This window comes from Hyperolius riggenbachi, chromosome 11 (assembly GCF_040937935.1).
Source record: "Hyperolius riggenbachi isolate aHypRig1 chromosome 11, aHypRig1.pri, whole genome shotgun sequence".
Classification (NCBI taxonomy): domain Eukaryota; kingdom Metazoa; phylum Chordata; class Amphibia; order Anura; family Hyperoliidae; genus Hyperolius; species Hyperolius riggenbachi.
The window spans coordinates 116288839-116304750 of record NC_090656.1 but is presented as its reverse complement, the minus strand read 5'-3'; the positions used below and the strand labels follow the sequence as shown (position 1 = coordinate 116304750).

Genomic DNA, 15912 nt, shown 5'->3' with positions numbered 1-15912 from the left:
AGTGTGGTGGGTTTTCCACTGTCGTTATACCTGGTATCCAGAGTTACTAATAAATATCCGCATTATTGGTGATTCCGCAGATCGCCACATAATCGGATATATCAGCATTATTGGTGATACTGCGGATCACCAACAATCTGAATACTCTGAGTGTGCACCAAACACCACACATTGTTACAAGCCCCAGGTAAGTAGATCTGTTTGTTTGTTTGTTTTTTACCCCGGACCTATCCTTTAAAAGAATTTCCTAAAGAGCAGTTGCTAAGCCTAGCTGCCAAAATAATAGGATACCAGCCAGCCTCCCTGCTCACTTGCACACTATTTTGGCAGTTTGACTTAGCAACTGCCGTTCAGGAAATACTTTTGAAAAGAATAAAATAAATACAGAGAACTCGCCATGAGGAATGGACTAGTCCAAAGCCTGTCAGATATTAACTGCTCACTTTATTTCGCTATAATGGTCCTTTAAGGATTTTGTCTTTAATTTAAGGACTGATTTCTAAAGTTAAGATTTCAATCCTCAACTACAGTTGTTATTGCAAAACATATGTTTTAAGATGTCATGGTTTTGCACTTTTCAGTGGAAAACTGACATTTTAAAATGATCTGTTTTCTAGTAGGGAAGGTCAGAATACACCCCTTGGTGCCAGCAGAGGAATGGAGGGGGGGGGGGGGGCGGAGAGTGGTTAAAGGATACCCGAAGTGACATGGGACATGATGAGATAGACATGCGTATGTACAGTGCCTAGCACATAAATAACTATGCTGTGCTCCTTTTTTTTTCTCTGCCTGAAAGAGTTAAATATCAGGTATGTAAGTGGCTGACTCAGTCCTGACTCAGACAGGAAGTGACTACAGTGTGACCCTCACTGATAAGAAATTCCAACTATAAAACACTTTCCTAGCAGAAAATGGCTTCTGAGAGCAAGAAAGAGATAAAAAGGAAAATATCATATCAGTGAGGGGCACACTGTAGTCACTTCCTGTCTCAGTCAGGACTGAGTCAGCCACTTACATACCTGATATTTAACTCTTTCAGGCAGAGAAAGAAAAAAAGGAACACAGCATAGTTATTTGTGTGCTAGGCACTGTACATACCCATGTCCATATGTTATATGTTGAATGTTTTGAGATTTTAATCAAATGATATAAAATATTTGATGACTTGATTTCTGCACTTGGCTAAGGGTCCTGCCATTTGGAGAGGTTAAGTTATTGGTATACGGTGTCATGAGATTGAGATATCAAAGCTATTGTTTAATATAGTGATACTTATACAATATTGGTTAATGGATATACAGTCGGTATATAATGCTAGGATTTAAAATGAACATTCAGGAGTCAGTTGGGCATGTGGTCCTTTCCTTGTGGAATTTAAGGTCACAGATGTCAAGACCAATTCTCATTAGGAGTGTAAAATATAGATATCTGTCAAACTAGGCTTCGGGTTGCAGGAATTGTGTCCTGGTTACGTAGTCGACAGCTGGTTATTATGTGACGTGACTCAACCCTACGTTAGTCTGAGTTAGCAAAGGAGGCTTTATTAACCATATGTAGTAGCATTATTGATGGTCCAATCAGAAGGCAAAGCAGTAGGGATACTGAGACCTAAGATGTATATAAGAACCAGCAGGAAAGTCTGGACGGACTGACTCACTCACTCACTCACACACACTCATTCACACACACTCATTCACACATTCTTTCATTTTCTTTACATGACAGACACATATACAAATATACATATGTTCAAAGAAGATTACTACAGACAATAGATTCGATATACAGATTACACAGCAATATACTCATTCTGTTTTTTATATCTTTTGTAACTGATTTTTGATGTACCAAAGAACTGTACCTTATTGAATATTGAACATCTGCGAAGATCAATAACGTTTAATTAAAATCCACATCCACATTTTACTGTCTCCTGAGGACTTTGTTTTTAAAAGAACAATTTTTCTAATCCCATTTTATAACACTATCTCATCATGTCACATGTCACTTCGGGTATCCTTTAAAGCGGACCCAAACCAAACATTTTTTTAATTAAAAATATTTAGTTGCACCACTCTGACACATACAAAGCTAAATAAACACTCCTTCAAACCTATGATCATTTCAGTGCATGCTTTTCACCCTCCTCTTTGCATAACTAGGGTTATACAGGTGGCAGCCATTAGCAATTCCTCCATTGCTGGACACCATCTACTCCACCAGTTTGCCGGAAAAATCCCGGCAATTTGAAAGGAAGGGAGGGGTTCCTCCAATAAATGTAAAATATTTTATATTTCTCACCATGCAGCTGAAAAAAGGCTGCTATTTATTATTATAACTTAGAAAACAGATTTTATTTCTGAAATCTTGTATTTTTAATTTGGGTCCACTTTAAAGAGACACTGAAGCGAAAAAAAAATGATGATATTATGATTTGTATGTGTAGCACAGCTAAGAAATAAAACATTAAAGGTAGCCATACACTGGTCGATTTGCTATTAGATCGACCAGCTGACAGATCCCTATCTGATCGAATCTGATCAGAGAGGGATCGTATGGCTGCCTTTACTGCAAACAGATTGTGAATCGATTTCAGCCTGAAACCGATCACAATCTGTGGAGCCGCCGCTGCCGCCTGTCCCCCCCCCCCCCCCCGCGCATACATTACCTGACGCTGGCTCCCGGGCATCTTCTATTTGAACTTCCTGGTCACTGCAGTGACAGGAAGCGCCGGGATGGAGCGGATGCAGCGCGGAGAAGATGCAGAGAAGACGCCCGGGAGCCAGCGTCAGGTAATGTATACCTGATCGGATCGGCCGCCACTAGCGACGCGCTCCCTACCCGCGGGCGATCGAGGGTAATTTCCCGCACGGCGCGATCGACGGACCGATCAGATTTCGGGAGGAAATCGGATCGGCGGGTGCGTTTAGCGCGAACGATTGGCAGCAGATTCTATCCCAGGATCGAATCTGCTGTCGAAACGGCCGCGAATCGGGCCAGTGTATGGCCACCTTAAGATCAGATACATCAGTGTAATTGTTTCCAATACAGGAAGAGTTGAGAAACTCCAGTTGTTATCTCTATGCAAACAAGCCATTAAGCTCTCCGACTAACTTAGTCCTGGAGAGGGCTGTTATCTGACTTTTATTATCTCAACTGTTCCTGGAGTATTTACTTTTCCTCTGCTAGAGGAGAGGTCATTACTTCACAGACTGCTCTGAAAGACTCATTTTGAATGCTGAGTGTTGTGTAATCTGCAGATATTATAGAATGATGCAATGTTAGAAAAAACACTATATACCTGAAAATAAAAGTATGAGAATATTTTCTTTGCTGCTAATCTTCTAGTAATTATTCATAGTACACAACCAATTCACTATATCATATTTTTTTTTCGCTTCAGTGTCTCTTTAAGATAATGACTGATTTCTAAACTTAAAAATGGGCCCATTTGCAATTAACTTTTTCCTGGTTTTTCTCCTAGGAGATAATTTTTCAACTTTTTAAAATACCTTTTAAGCACTTTGTAATTGAAAAAGTACCAAAAAATTAATGAAAAGGTATCATAATTATTTTGCAAGTGGTTTAAAATGTATTTTATAGACAAGTTGTGAAATATCACCTAGAAGAAAAAAAAAGGTGAATGTTAAATCACAGAGAGGAATGCAAGTGATATTAACACTAAAGTGTGCAAGAAATTATCACCTGGCCTGACATGTCATTAAGTGGAGTGTTACTGGAGAGTTCAATGTAAAGTAAAGGATTCTGAACTGTCTGCTTTATTTTTTAGTATTGTATGTAGAAGGGGACTCTGTATAGAGAGAAATACACAGCAGGCACACAGAGAGGGAGGAAGAGAGAGACATCAAGCATATGTATACACAGGCACAGACATGCACACACACACACCAATACACATAGCCACGGAGAGACGTAGCCACACAGAGACACAGTCTCTCTCTCCTTCTCTGGTTGCCATACGCAGGTCCACCTGCAGGTTAGCTGTAATAGTCCTAGCAGAGGAGGAAGGGGCTACATCCTGCCTGTGTGTGCTCCTACCCTCACTATCTACTGCATGTAAGAACAACAGAGGTGACAACTTAAAGGAACGGAGTGATAACACTCACTGTAAAAAAGTATCGCTACACTTTAATAAGGCAAGCTTGTTTAGTATATCAATACTTAAAATTCCCGATCATGTGTTGAAGTTTTCACTTGCCCTATCACTACCAAGATCTTAGTGAACTGTGGCTATAATAAAGTTTCCATTTCTTAGGTTCTTCCGAAGACTCAAATCCCTTTTTTTGTGGGGAGAGCCACCCCCTTTCTCCAAAAATCAATCTATTTCACTCATCACTACTCACCATATGCTGCACATGGCCACCTAAACACAGAGCTCCCGACAATGACGGCCTTTTAAGCTCCATAAAAGCACCCGAGGAGACTCCACAACAAACGTGCAACTATGGTTAAGGAGGGGAAGGCTCAGGCTAAAGATGGAGCCCTAAAAACTCCACAATCTCAGCCTGGCAAGAACATTTCTGAGATGTTCAGAACCCAGCAAACTAGAAGTAATACAGCGGCTTCTAAGATGACAACGACACACATGGAGGCAGATGACGAATCTCAGTCGACAGGCGGTTTAGAACCTCTAGAGAAATGACCCAACAGCTGTAATAATTTCCAGATCTGAGGATGATATCCTGTTTAACGAGGTGTCCATTAAACTTTTTCAAGATCTCTCTCCCCTCACACTAAACAACCGCAGAGCCTTAAAGAGAATCTGTATTGTTAAAATCACACAAAAGTAAACATACCAGTTCGTTAAGGGACATCTCCTATTACCCTCTGTCACAATTTCGCCGCTCCCCGCCGCATTAAAAGTGGTTAAAAACAGTTTTAAAAAGTTTGTTTATAAACAAACAAAATGGCCACCAAAACAGGAAGTAGGTTGATGTACAGTATGTCCACACATAGAAAATACATCCATACACAAGCAGGCTGTATACAGCCTTCCTTTTGAATCTCAAGAGATCATTTGTGTGTTTCTTTCCCCCTGCATCTCTCATGCACTGAAGTTTCAGGCTGCTTGTTTCCTACTGCAAAAAGCTTTGCCCTTGTCTGTAATTCTTCAGTATGTGAAAGCCCAGCCTGCTCAGAGGACGATTTATCCAGCTTGTAAAAGATAAGAGAGAAGAGAGAAGCTGCTCTATTCTAAATAACACACAGGCAGTGTGCATAGAGGGGCCTGGAAGGGGGAGTTCATAGCAGAACCACAACACTGAAGAACTTGGCAGCCTTCCAGACACAGGCTGACAAGTCTGACAAGAGAGAGATAAGTTGATTTATTACAGAGACTGTGATAGTACAAAGTGCTGCAGTAAGCCAGAACACATTAGAATAGCTTTTGGAACTTGTAGGATGATAAAAAACAGGATGCAATTTTTGTTACGGAGTCTCTTTAAAACCTCTCCTAAAAATTCTGAGAGAGAAAAACATTCAATACCGCTGGCATTTCCCTTTTACATTGGCGATTACTATAAGAGGACACATAGCTCTTCTTCGCACTACTACAGATTTACCTAACTTTTGTGGCACGCTGGATATTCAAATACCTGACCTGCCGGACTGGTACACAGATCTCCCCATCCCACTATCTGAATCTGCCTCCACACCCAAAAAAACTCCCCAAACATCCGATCCTGTAAGTGTTGCGATTCCAGACAACTCTGTGGCATCAATTCTTCTTTAGTGGCGAAGACATAGGCATCAATTCACTAAGCTTTATCAAACGCTTTATCAAACGTTTGATAATTTGCCTCATGGGTAAAATCTAATTTTGAAATCACTAAGGTGTAATATATTTATCAAATGAATTATGAATGAATGAATAAAACATTCGATAAATCTATAACACCTTAGTGAATTGAAAATTAGATTTTACCCATGAGGCAAATTATCAAACGTTTGATAAAGCATTTGATAAAGCTTAGTGAATTGATGCCTGTCTTTGCCACTAAAGAAGAATGATAAATCACAAATATCTGGCTCAAATCATTCATCGAGCTCTGAGGACTGAACTCCTATCATGGGCCTACAACTCCTCAGACAGGTGACTTTTGCATCTGCATATCTGAACATTATATTGTGGATTCCATGTGCCTGATCCCCTTTTTCACTTCTACTGATAATACGCCAAGTGGATAAAAACTTTCCCTTCCTCTTTTACATCAGGGAATAAGTTTCAATGGCTCATTATAATCACTGTTTCTGATAAGATTATTGGTTAAATACTAGCCTGTGAGACACAAACTTGCATTTAACCCTCCTGGCGGTCAATTGTTCTGCGGCTGCGTGGCCGCGGGAGGTTTTTCAAGCCTATTTTTTTTTTTAACATGTAGCTAACCCAGCGCTAGCTACATGATTCCCCCCTCCCTGCGGCCTTCCTCTCACCCCTCCGATCGCCGCCGGCAATCAAGCCCATCCGGAAATCCTGTTCTAAACGGGATTTCCTTCAGGGTTTCCCCCGTCGGAGTGATGTCATCGACGTCGTGACGTCACAGGGAGTCCCGATCCACCCCATAGTGCAGCCTGGCGGCGATTGGCCAGGCTGCGCAAGGGGTATGCGGGGGGGGCCTGTATCCCGGCGGGTAGCGGCGCATTGGCGGCGATCGACCCGAAAACTAATTTTTTTTTTATGAAAATAGACCCAGCAGGGCCTGAGAAATCCTCCGCGGCGGCTTACCCCGAGCTCAGCTTGGGGTTACCGCCAGGAAGGTTAAATATAGGTTATACTTTACATGTTAATTTTGCTTATCCTTAACTCATGTGAGCTACCAGTCTAACTCTCATTTTAGCCTATTATGCTCAGTTTGGAATGTATTTATATGACTACCTAGTTAATCATAACTTGCAATGATTTATTGGATACCCAATAACCTCTTTATTTTTCAAAAACGCACAAAGTTTTTGTCATCCCCACATAGCAAGATATATTATGCTACTTAAACTCTCTAGCTCCTCAAATACATAGATATATCTTCCACCTCCTATGATCATACCTTAGCTGATCTCCTCATAATAATAATAATATTTTAGGCCTTACAGTGTTGGCCCCTTATATGGTAAAGTCCTCCACGTGTGTTGGTAGATACCTTACCGCTCCCACCACAGTGAGCTTTTTTTTGCTCTCTAACCAAATTGTCCCAATTTATCTATTGCACAACTTGTTGTGCCACACCAGGATTCTTTCAAAACCAAATACGAAACCTACTCAACATCAGTATTATTGGCTTGCACAGCTCTGTACCATAATATATCTTGAGTGGAAACCAGATACCCTCAGCGTTGTTGTTAATGCACTTTCTCAAATACTACCTCTGTCCCTTTTTCCCTTTTTTTCTTGCCTTTCTATCCTGTATATCCTTAAACTCTCTTACATCTATCTTTAAGGGGTGTTTATACCCCCCAGTGGAAATATGAATACAATTACCAAAATGCATTGGAAGGTGCTTTCCTTAAATGTCAATGGGCTAACTAGCCCAGAAAAACGATCCATGCTACTGAATCGTCTACATAAAGAGAAGATTCATTTTGCACTGTTGCAGGAAACGCATTTTCCAAGTACATACGCACCTATACTGAAAAATTACAGATTTCCCACCTCCTACTATGCAGGATGCCCAATAGGGAAAACCAGGGGAGTATCAATTCTGATACATAAAAGCATTCCCTTCACTCTACTTGACCAAGAAATAGATCCTGAGGTCCGTTATATCTTTTTAAAAGGTAACGCTAATGACAAAATTATTACTTTAGCCTCAATTTACACGCCTAACTCAGGTCATCCAGCTTTCTTAGCCAAAACTCTAAACAACCTCCTTGGTTTTCATGAGGGCATGCTCCTGGTCGGAGGGGATTTAAATGTTCCCCTGAATCCATTGATTGACTCTTCTTCAGGTACTTCAGCTGTTTTATACAGGGCCCTGAATATATATAAAACAACATTTGGACAAGCTGTCATTGTGCAATGCCTGGAGGTTTTTACACCCAGACACAAGAGATTACACCCACTTTTCTGCCTCTTGCTCCAAATACTCCAGAATAGACTATCTCTTTCTAGATCTAGGCCTACTCAAATCTACAGAGATTGGCATCCATTCCCTTTCAGACCATGCCCCAATCACCATGACTCTTCAACTTCCAGAGAGACATCCCACTTCTCTGAGCTGGAAACTTAACCCTTTCCTGCTTAATGATAAACTCACCCAAGACCAACTGAGATCTCATCTTACTGACTATTTTAATACTAATACTAACTCAGCTTCCAATGATCTTCTCACTTGGGAAGCACACAAAGCTATGATGAGGGGTTTTCTGATGAAAATCGGAGCCAAAGCCAAAAGGAAAAAATAGAAATAATTAATGGACTCACTAACAAAATTAGATCCCTTGAAAATCAACATAAACAATCCCAAGCTTCAGAAACTCTGCAAGAACTCATTGAGTTAAGGAAGAACCTTCTATCTTTACTTAAGTTCCAAGTCAAGAATAAACTCATGATGACTAAAAAATATTCTATGAACAGGGCAACAAAAGTGGTAAAGTGCTTGCTAGATGCTTAAGAACCAAAATAGAAGCCACTCTCATTAAACAGATAGTCATAGGAGACCAGAGCAAGAGGCAGAAGGTGGAAGACATTGCAGAAGCCTTCCGTGACTTCTACAGTTCCTTGTATAACCTTCAAGCACCCCACAACTCTGCGGATTTGATCCAAATTTGAAAGGAAAAGATATGATCCTTCCTTCATAGTTTTGGTTTACCCAAAATTTCTCACGAAGCTCTTAAAGATTTAAATGTTCCTATCTCCACAGACGAATTCACAATGCTGTTAAATTCCTGAAACCAAGTAAATGCCCAGGCTCAGACGGCTTCTCTTCTCACTATTACACAATGTTTAAAACTGAGCTTGATACACCCTTTGTTAGAGCTTTTGGGACTCTATCTCCTGACTCACTCATACCCAATCAAACACCAGAAGCATATATAACAGTTATCCCTAAACCCGGTAAAGACCCCAACCAATGTGCAAGCTATAGGCCAATCTCACTGTTAAACCTTGACATAAAACTCTTTTCCAAAATACAAAATACTACCTTTAATCCCCAATGCTATCCATGCAGACTAGTCAGGATTTATTCTAGGCCAAGAAGCCAAAGACAATACAATTGGACTAATATCAGCAATTTCTGTGCGCTTGGTGGGTTTTTTTTAACTCTCAACCGACGAAGAAAGCATTTGATAGAGTTGCTTAGGATTTTATGTTAGCTACTTTGGATCATTGGTGGGTGGGAGATAACATGCTAAACTGGATAGCATCCCTTTACTCATGCCCATCAGCTCATGTTAGAGTGAATGGGTTTCTGTCCAATCCCTTTTCAATTACCAATGGAACGAGACAGGGGTGCCCCCTATTCCCACTAATTTTCATTATTACTCTTGAACCATTTTGAAATATGATACGTGCTGATGCCTCGATCCCAGGGATAACCATTAACAAGTCCACACACAAGGTCTCTGCTTTTGCAGACGACCTACTATTCTTTCTCAAATACCCACTGATCACCATCCCTACTCTGATGCTACGATTTAAAGAATATGGGGAATTGTCCAATCTTAAAATCATTTTTTCTAAATCACAAGCCCTATCAATCAACATTAAAAAAGTTGACGCTTGTAAATTGTCTCTCCCTCTTCAATGGTTCACAGTTTCTATTAAATATCAGGGGATAGCACTTCCATCTTCGATTAACGATCTATTCAATGTAAACTTTCAGCCACTAATACATCAACTTGTTAAAGACATAACCCAATGGGGTGGGAAAATGCATTTGTCATGGTTTGGCCGTCTTTCATCAATTAAAATGAACATACTCCCTCGTTTCTTATACATAAGCAAGTTGTCCCAATTATTTTCTCGAAAGGCTTCCTAGCATCATTTCAAAAACAAATTAACAACTTTCTTGGGGGACAAAAATCGACTTAAACATAAGATCTTAATCTTACCAAAATCGGATGGAGGTATTGGCCTTCCTGACTTAACTCACTACCATTGAGTCTCAACTCTCAGTAGAATATTTGAATGTTGTACTAATGAGACAAGTAAACCTTGGATCACTTTAGAGCAGGATATGATCTCACCTTCCCCCCCAATTATCAGAACTTTATCTTTCACCGAACATCCTCTGATCGAGGCCTCACACAAATCTTTTTTCCGTCTAAGTAAGACTCTAAAATTAGCTAATTTAAAAGGCCTTCTTACACCTATTAATTCCCACCAGGACAATCTATCTCCTTTTTAAAAGGTTGGATTGCAGAGCAACTACCTCGGCACAAGATTTTTTAGTGCTAGACAACATAAAACAAGTTTCTGATCTCTCACATCTGATAGAATCAGACAACTTCCCCTTATGGGAATACTTCCAAATTCGGAGCTTCCACAACTCATTAAAAACATAAAAGAATCATAGACATATGGTCTCATGGACATATTCCTACCTGATTGGGGTGACCTCTGGACAGGAAAAACTTCCATACCAATTAAAGTGGGAGACTGAATTGGGTAAGTCCTTTGATCGGAAGACTTGGGATTGTATCTTTGCTCTAGCTCATAAAAGCTCCCTTAATACCCTCACCCAGGAACAAAGCTTTAAAAGCCTCTCTTTTTGGTACAGGACTCCTACATTATTACACATAATAAATCCAAACAACCCTGAAACTTGCTGGCGATGTAATTCTGACCCAGGATCGCTTTTACATATCTTTTGGGACTTCCCACTGTTGAGACCCTTCTGGAAGGACGTTCACAATTGGATAAAATAAATCTCCACGTCTATGCTTGATTTTTTCCCCAGAAACTTATCTCTTGCATCATAATAAAATGTCATTTAAAGCATACAAAAAAATCAGTGAGCATGCACCTTATCAATGCAGCGAGAGCTACTGTACTGGCCCTATGGAGAGCTAACTCACCCCCCACTGTGAAGCAATGGTGGAGTAGGGTGAATTCAATAGAACAAATGGAAAATGTTATCCTAACGGCCCATGATAGATCTGAACAATTCTCTAAAACCTGGGCTGTATGGTTCCACTTTAAAGAAGCTGATGCATATAAAAATATAATGGGCTAGATTGTAACCTTTCTGAGTGAACAACTAAGATTGTGCCCCCGTGGGTCATTAAATATATTGTATACCTGTGCAGAGATGTGTTACCTGTATAAGTTAATGTCATACCTACACCCAGGGCCGGTCCTGGACTTTCTGCTGCCTGAGGCAAAGATCGTAAAGGCACCCCCCCGACTTTGTCATCCCCTTCATTGATTCTGTTCCCCTTGACATTTGCCAAGCCCCCCACCCCCCCCCCCCAATATGTCTACATAACATTACATCCCCCACACAACTGACCGTGAAGGAAAGCCTGAGTGATGCAGCAATGTGAGTGACTGACTCACCGGGGATTGGGTCTCCCTATGGGTCTGGCGGCGGGCCGGTGGCGAAGGGCGGGCATCCGCATCCAGCATGCATCCTGCACTGGCAGGCAGGGGACAGGCGGCTGAGGCCTGCGGCGGGCATGCTCCATCTCGGATCTCGTGCTAGGCCGGTGAGAGGTGGCCGGAGGCGGCAGCCGCCGCCAAAGGCAGCGTCACCAGCGTGCAGCCTTGGATTTGGATCAGACAGGAGAGGCCGCAGAGCTCGGACTCGGAGGTTGGCGGCATCATGTGGGTGGCACGTGGTAGGAGAACTGGCGGGCGGGCGGTGCACAGCCTAATGGGGGGCGGGGCGAATCTCAGAACACAGACAGTCCGGGCGGTCTCAGCGAAGCCGGAGGGGAGGGTCACTCAGGGTGTGTGCAGGCACGGGGTCGGAGGCACGGTCGGGCACCACACAGGAGCAGCCGGACTTCACTGCACTGCAGCCTGCACTCTCTCTCTCGTCTCCGCAGTCACTTCCTCTTTATGTCTGGTGCTGCCCCTTTACTTACTGCCGCCTGAGGAACCCGCCTCAGCCCGCCTCATGGGCGGGCCGGCCCTGCCTACACCAATATGATTTTCCCTTTCTCCCCATCCCTTATCTCTTTCATCTTCCTATTTCTTTACTATCCAATCTATGATATGAGAGACTACTCCTCCATGTGAAATGCTTACTTCTCTTTGAGGGCCTGGTAATACTCAACCTAACACAGTTTCAACTCAACTTAGCTTGTTTAAACCAAAGCCTGTTTTATATACATTGCTGTGCATTACTTGATTAATTTGTATTTGTTGTGAATATACACTGCATCTCCTACTCCTGACAGTGCATAAGTATTGTTGACACTTATGTATCCATCATCTCTCATATTTCTATCTTGCAAATAGCTAGAATAACTACTTTATCTATGAATATGTAACTTCTTGATAGATAAGTGTTGTTGAATATACATTTAACCTTTATCCCACCTTTGGATGATGTTTGTACTTTTTTTTTTTAAATGCTAAATAAACATTTGAATGCAAAAAAAAAAAAAAAAAAGAACTACTCACCATATCTCACATATGTTACAAGATTCTATTAATTCTCCAGGATTATAATATTTTCCTATCTGATCATAGCAGCCACATATTTCTACACATTTCATGCTGAATTCCTCATAATATGGCTTATCAGGCGGGCATGTTGGATAGCAGCCTGAGGAAAGACAAGTTACATGTAAACAGGACTAGATTTTTACTTTTTACTGCCCAAGGCCACTATCACCAGCCGCCCTCTGACCAACAGCAACCCCTCCCATGAACACACACTTTAACTGGTCCCTGAAATCAATATATTGAAGACCTTGGTGGTGCTATTTTTAAATTTACATAGCACAGACAATGTAGCAGATTCAAGCTCCTCATCAGTCTCTCACCAGGTGGTGGGCACATTTTATTTTTCTTTAGAGTGGGGGTCACTTTCTTTCTGTACCTGCACCCTGGAGCTTATCTGACCTATCTGTAAGCCCCTGCAGCACAGCGTGGGCTTTTCAGCTATCAGAGTCACATATGATGTGATACAAAAAACTTTTCTGCCCCTCCGGGGGGGGATTTGTGATGATTCTTATGTGTATGCTCCGCTTCTGCCCCCTCTGAAGGTCCACGGATTCCAGCATCATTGGCTATCATTCATGAAAGTGCTGTCAGTATGGAGAATGAGTGCAGGAAAACACCGCTGGCGGTGTTTTAGACTTTTGGGTGGGCATTCATAAAAAAGTCTCCATGTGCGGTAGCAGTGTGGAGATTCCCCGAACTAGGCTGGCGGTAGACAGGCGGTAGGCAGGCGGAGACATGGAAGCTGCCGAGTTGATACATTTCTCCATGTTCCGCTCTGCTGCAGCTGCCTGGGGCTGGGAGGTCTGTGTGTCTCCATTCACTTACATTGTTATTGCCACATCAGAGGGAGCGGTACTTCCCGACCTCACACCGCTTGAGGTGATCTTTATGAATTAACATTTTGCTACATTTGTTCCGATAATCACCGCACAAGGCGGTGATTTATCACGCTGCTCGGTAGTGTCATTTTTTCATGCGGAAAGAGCCTTTATGAATGCTGACTTTGCTAAGTGGTCGGTAAAGTCAGCTGTTTTAAGCATTTCCGCATGAGGAAATGCTTTATGAATGATAGCCATTGGAGGAATTTTGAGTTGGCGGTATTTCAGGGCAGTCTTTGAAGGCTGCATGGATACGGATCATCACCATATTTGTTTATTTTTTTCTGTTTTAGTGTCCCCTGGTGGACGATCTGGATGTGTATTGCCTGTTTTTATATATGGTACTTTTCCTTACGGTGGCCAGCTGGTAGCCAGGATATCTGATGCATCTACTCCATTCGGTCCACAGCATCTTCTCTTTCTCTTTTTTTTGTTATTTGTGTGACTTGTGTTATGCATCTGGGCCCTCTTTTCCATGAATTTTTGTTTTAGTGATGCCTTTACCTGGGCATTGCCACATTTCCACACTTTGCCCAGATATCTGTAATTAGGCAGATTTCCATATTTTTCTCAGATTAACGCATATGCAATGCGATGTTCTAGTTTGCGGTATAATTTTTTTCTAGCATGTGGTTAGTGTTCCACCTCCCAGAAGTATGCTTGAGTTATGATGGTGGTGATGGTCCTAGTCCACGCAGTCTCCCATTAGGCCTGATTTTAGGTATGCTTTTTTGATTGGTTTATATGAATTTCACTGTTCACAAGCACTGATTGGGTCTATATGAAAAGGGCGCCGGTAAAAAAGGGCGCCTGGTGGAGCCCATATATACCAACTTCGGCTACAAAAAAGGCACCTGGTGTAGCCCATATAAACTTCGGCTACAAAAAAGGCGCCTGGTGTAGCCCATATAAAAACTTCTGCTACAAAAACACTCCAGGGTGTGTAAATTACTATTCCCCCTCCAGGCCACCATGGATAGTGGGGGAATGAAATAATTCGGCTCCCAGCACTTGTAGCCCATATAAAAACATAGGCTACAAAAATAATAATAATAATATTATGGGCTACAAAGGGGCACCTTACTGTAGCTGAAAACCTTGTAGCCGAAAAAAATATGGGCTACAAAGGGGCGCCCTACTGTAGCCGAAAACCTTGTAGCCGAAAAAATATGGGCTACAAAGGGGAGCCCGCTTGTAGCCTATATCAAAACTCGGGCGCCCTTTTCTCCACCTTGTAGCCCATATTTCCAGAAATAACATTGATGTCTATGGCGGTGCCCTTTTCATACAGGCAGCTCGGGCGCCCTTTTCAACCGATACCCATTGATTGGTTAGTGCTGTATTACCATGGATATTTAAGGAGGCAGTGAAGTTGTGTTCGTTAAGCACCTTACTCTGGCTTGTAGATGGACAAATCTTTGTCTGAAACAGCTCCTGGCCGGTGTCTGTCAGTGGCATATGGTCTATCTAATCTCACGATTTGCAACATAAATGCTGCTGCATTCTTTACTTCGTTTGTTTGTATCTAGCCGGATGATGTTCTGTGTAGGGTCTATGGACTCATTTATTATGGACTGAAGTGTTATTTGCCTGGCTTTTTATATCTGTTGCCACCACAATATTTAAGATTTTCCAAATAAAACAAAAGGTTTCATTGGATTTGCTTATAGTGTGCTGGTCCGTGAAATACAATAATTGAAAGCTTAGGTCACAGATAGTAAGCTGCTCCCATTCTCTGCCTCTTTGTACTCTGGGTCCCAGACCCAGCCATCCATTGCCACCTGCTGTGATCATGTGCACACTCTATGGAGGAAGCAGGGTGGCCATGCCCTGGGATTGGGAGAGTGTTTGCAGCAGAGTGCACAGACAGCACCACCATTAGGAATAGTGTGGTCGAGCACTTGCCACTGTGCCCCACATATTTGGCAGCTTAACTGGCTGCGTGTGCCAAACCGCTGTCCGTCCTTTTCTTCCTGGTGCCCTAGGCCATAGCCTTTATGGCCATGCCTGAAATTTGTAGATTCAGTAGGAAAGACCAGTACTCAGCAATAGTTAGACCACATCAAAATACAGCATGGTTCACACTACACCATGCCACTGCCAATACACCATGTCAAACTAGAACAGAAAGAAATCCACGTTGGGCACCAGTGTTACTTCACCATAAAGCTGTTTATTGTTCAGCAAATGCTCTGCTGAACGATAAAAAGCTTTATTGTGAAGAAACGCCTGTGCCCACCCAGGATTTCTTTCTGTTCCAGTTCGTGCCTGAAATTTGGCCATGCATGCAAATATCATTAAGATATAGCTGCTATGAACATACAGTATGTGTGGTGAGTAATAATATCACTGTCAGGATCTGTGCTTCTGTTGTCCTGCTGGTGGCATCATTAGTGAACTTTGCTG

General features: G+C 42.0%; 1 protein-coding gene across 1 annotated transcript in view; it reads right to left on the bottom strand.

Moving 5' to 3' along the window:
* The window catches only part of LOC137537853 (mucin-2-like), a 508651-nt gene that overhangs the window by 297962 nt on the left and 194777 nt on the right, over positions 1-15912 (bottom strand). Inside the window, exon 24 of the mRNA XM_068259804.1 lies at positions 12584-12728. Coding sequence (XP_068115905.1) covers positions 12584-12728 — 145 coding nt within the window. The remainder of the gene's footprint in view (positions 1-12583; positions 12729-15912) is intronic.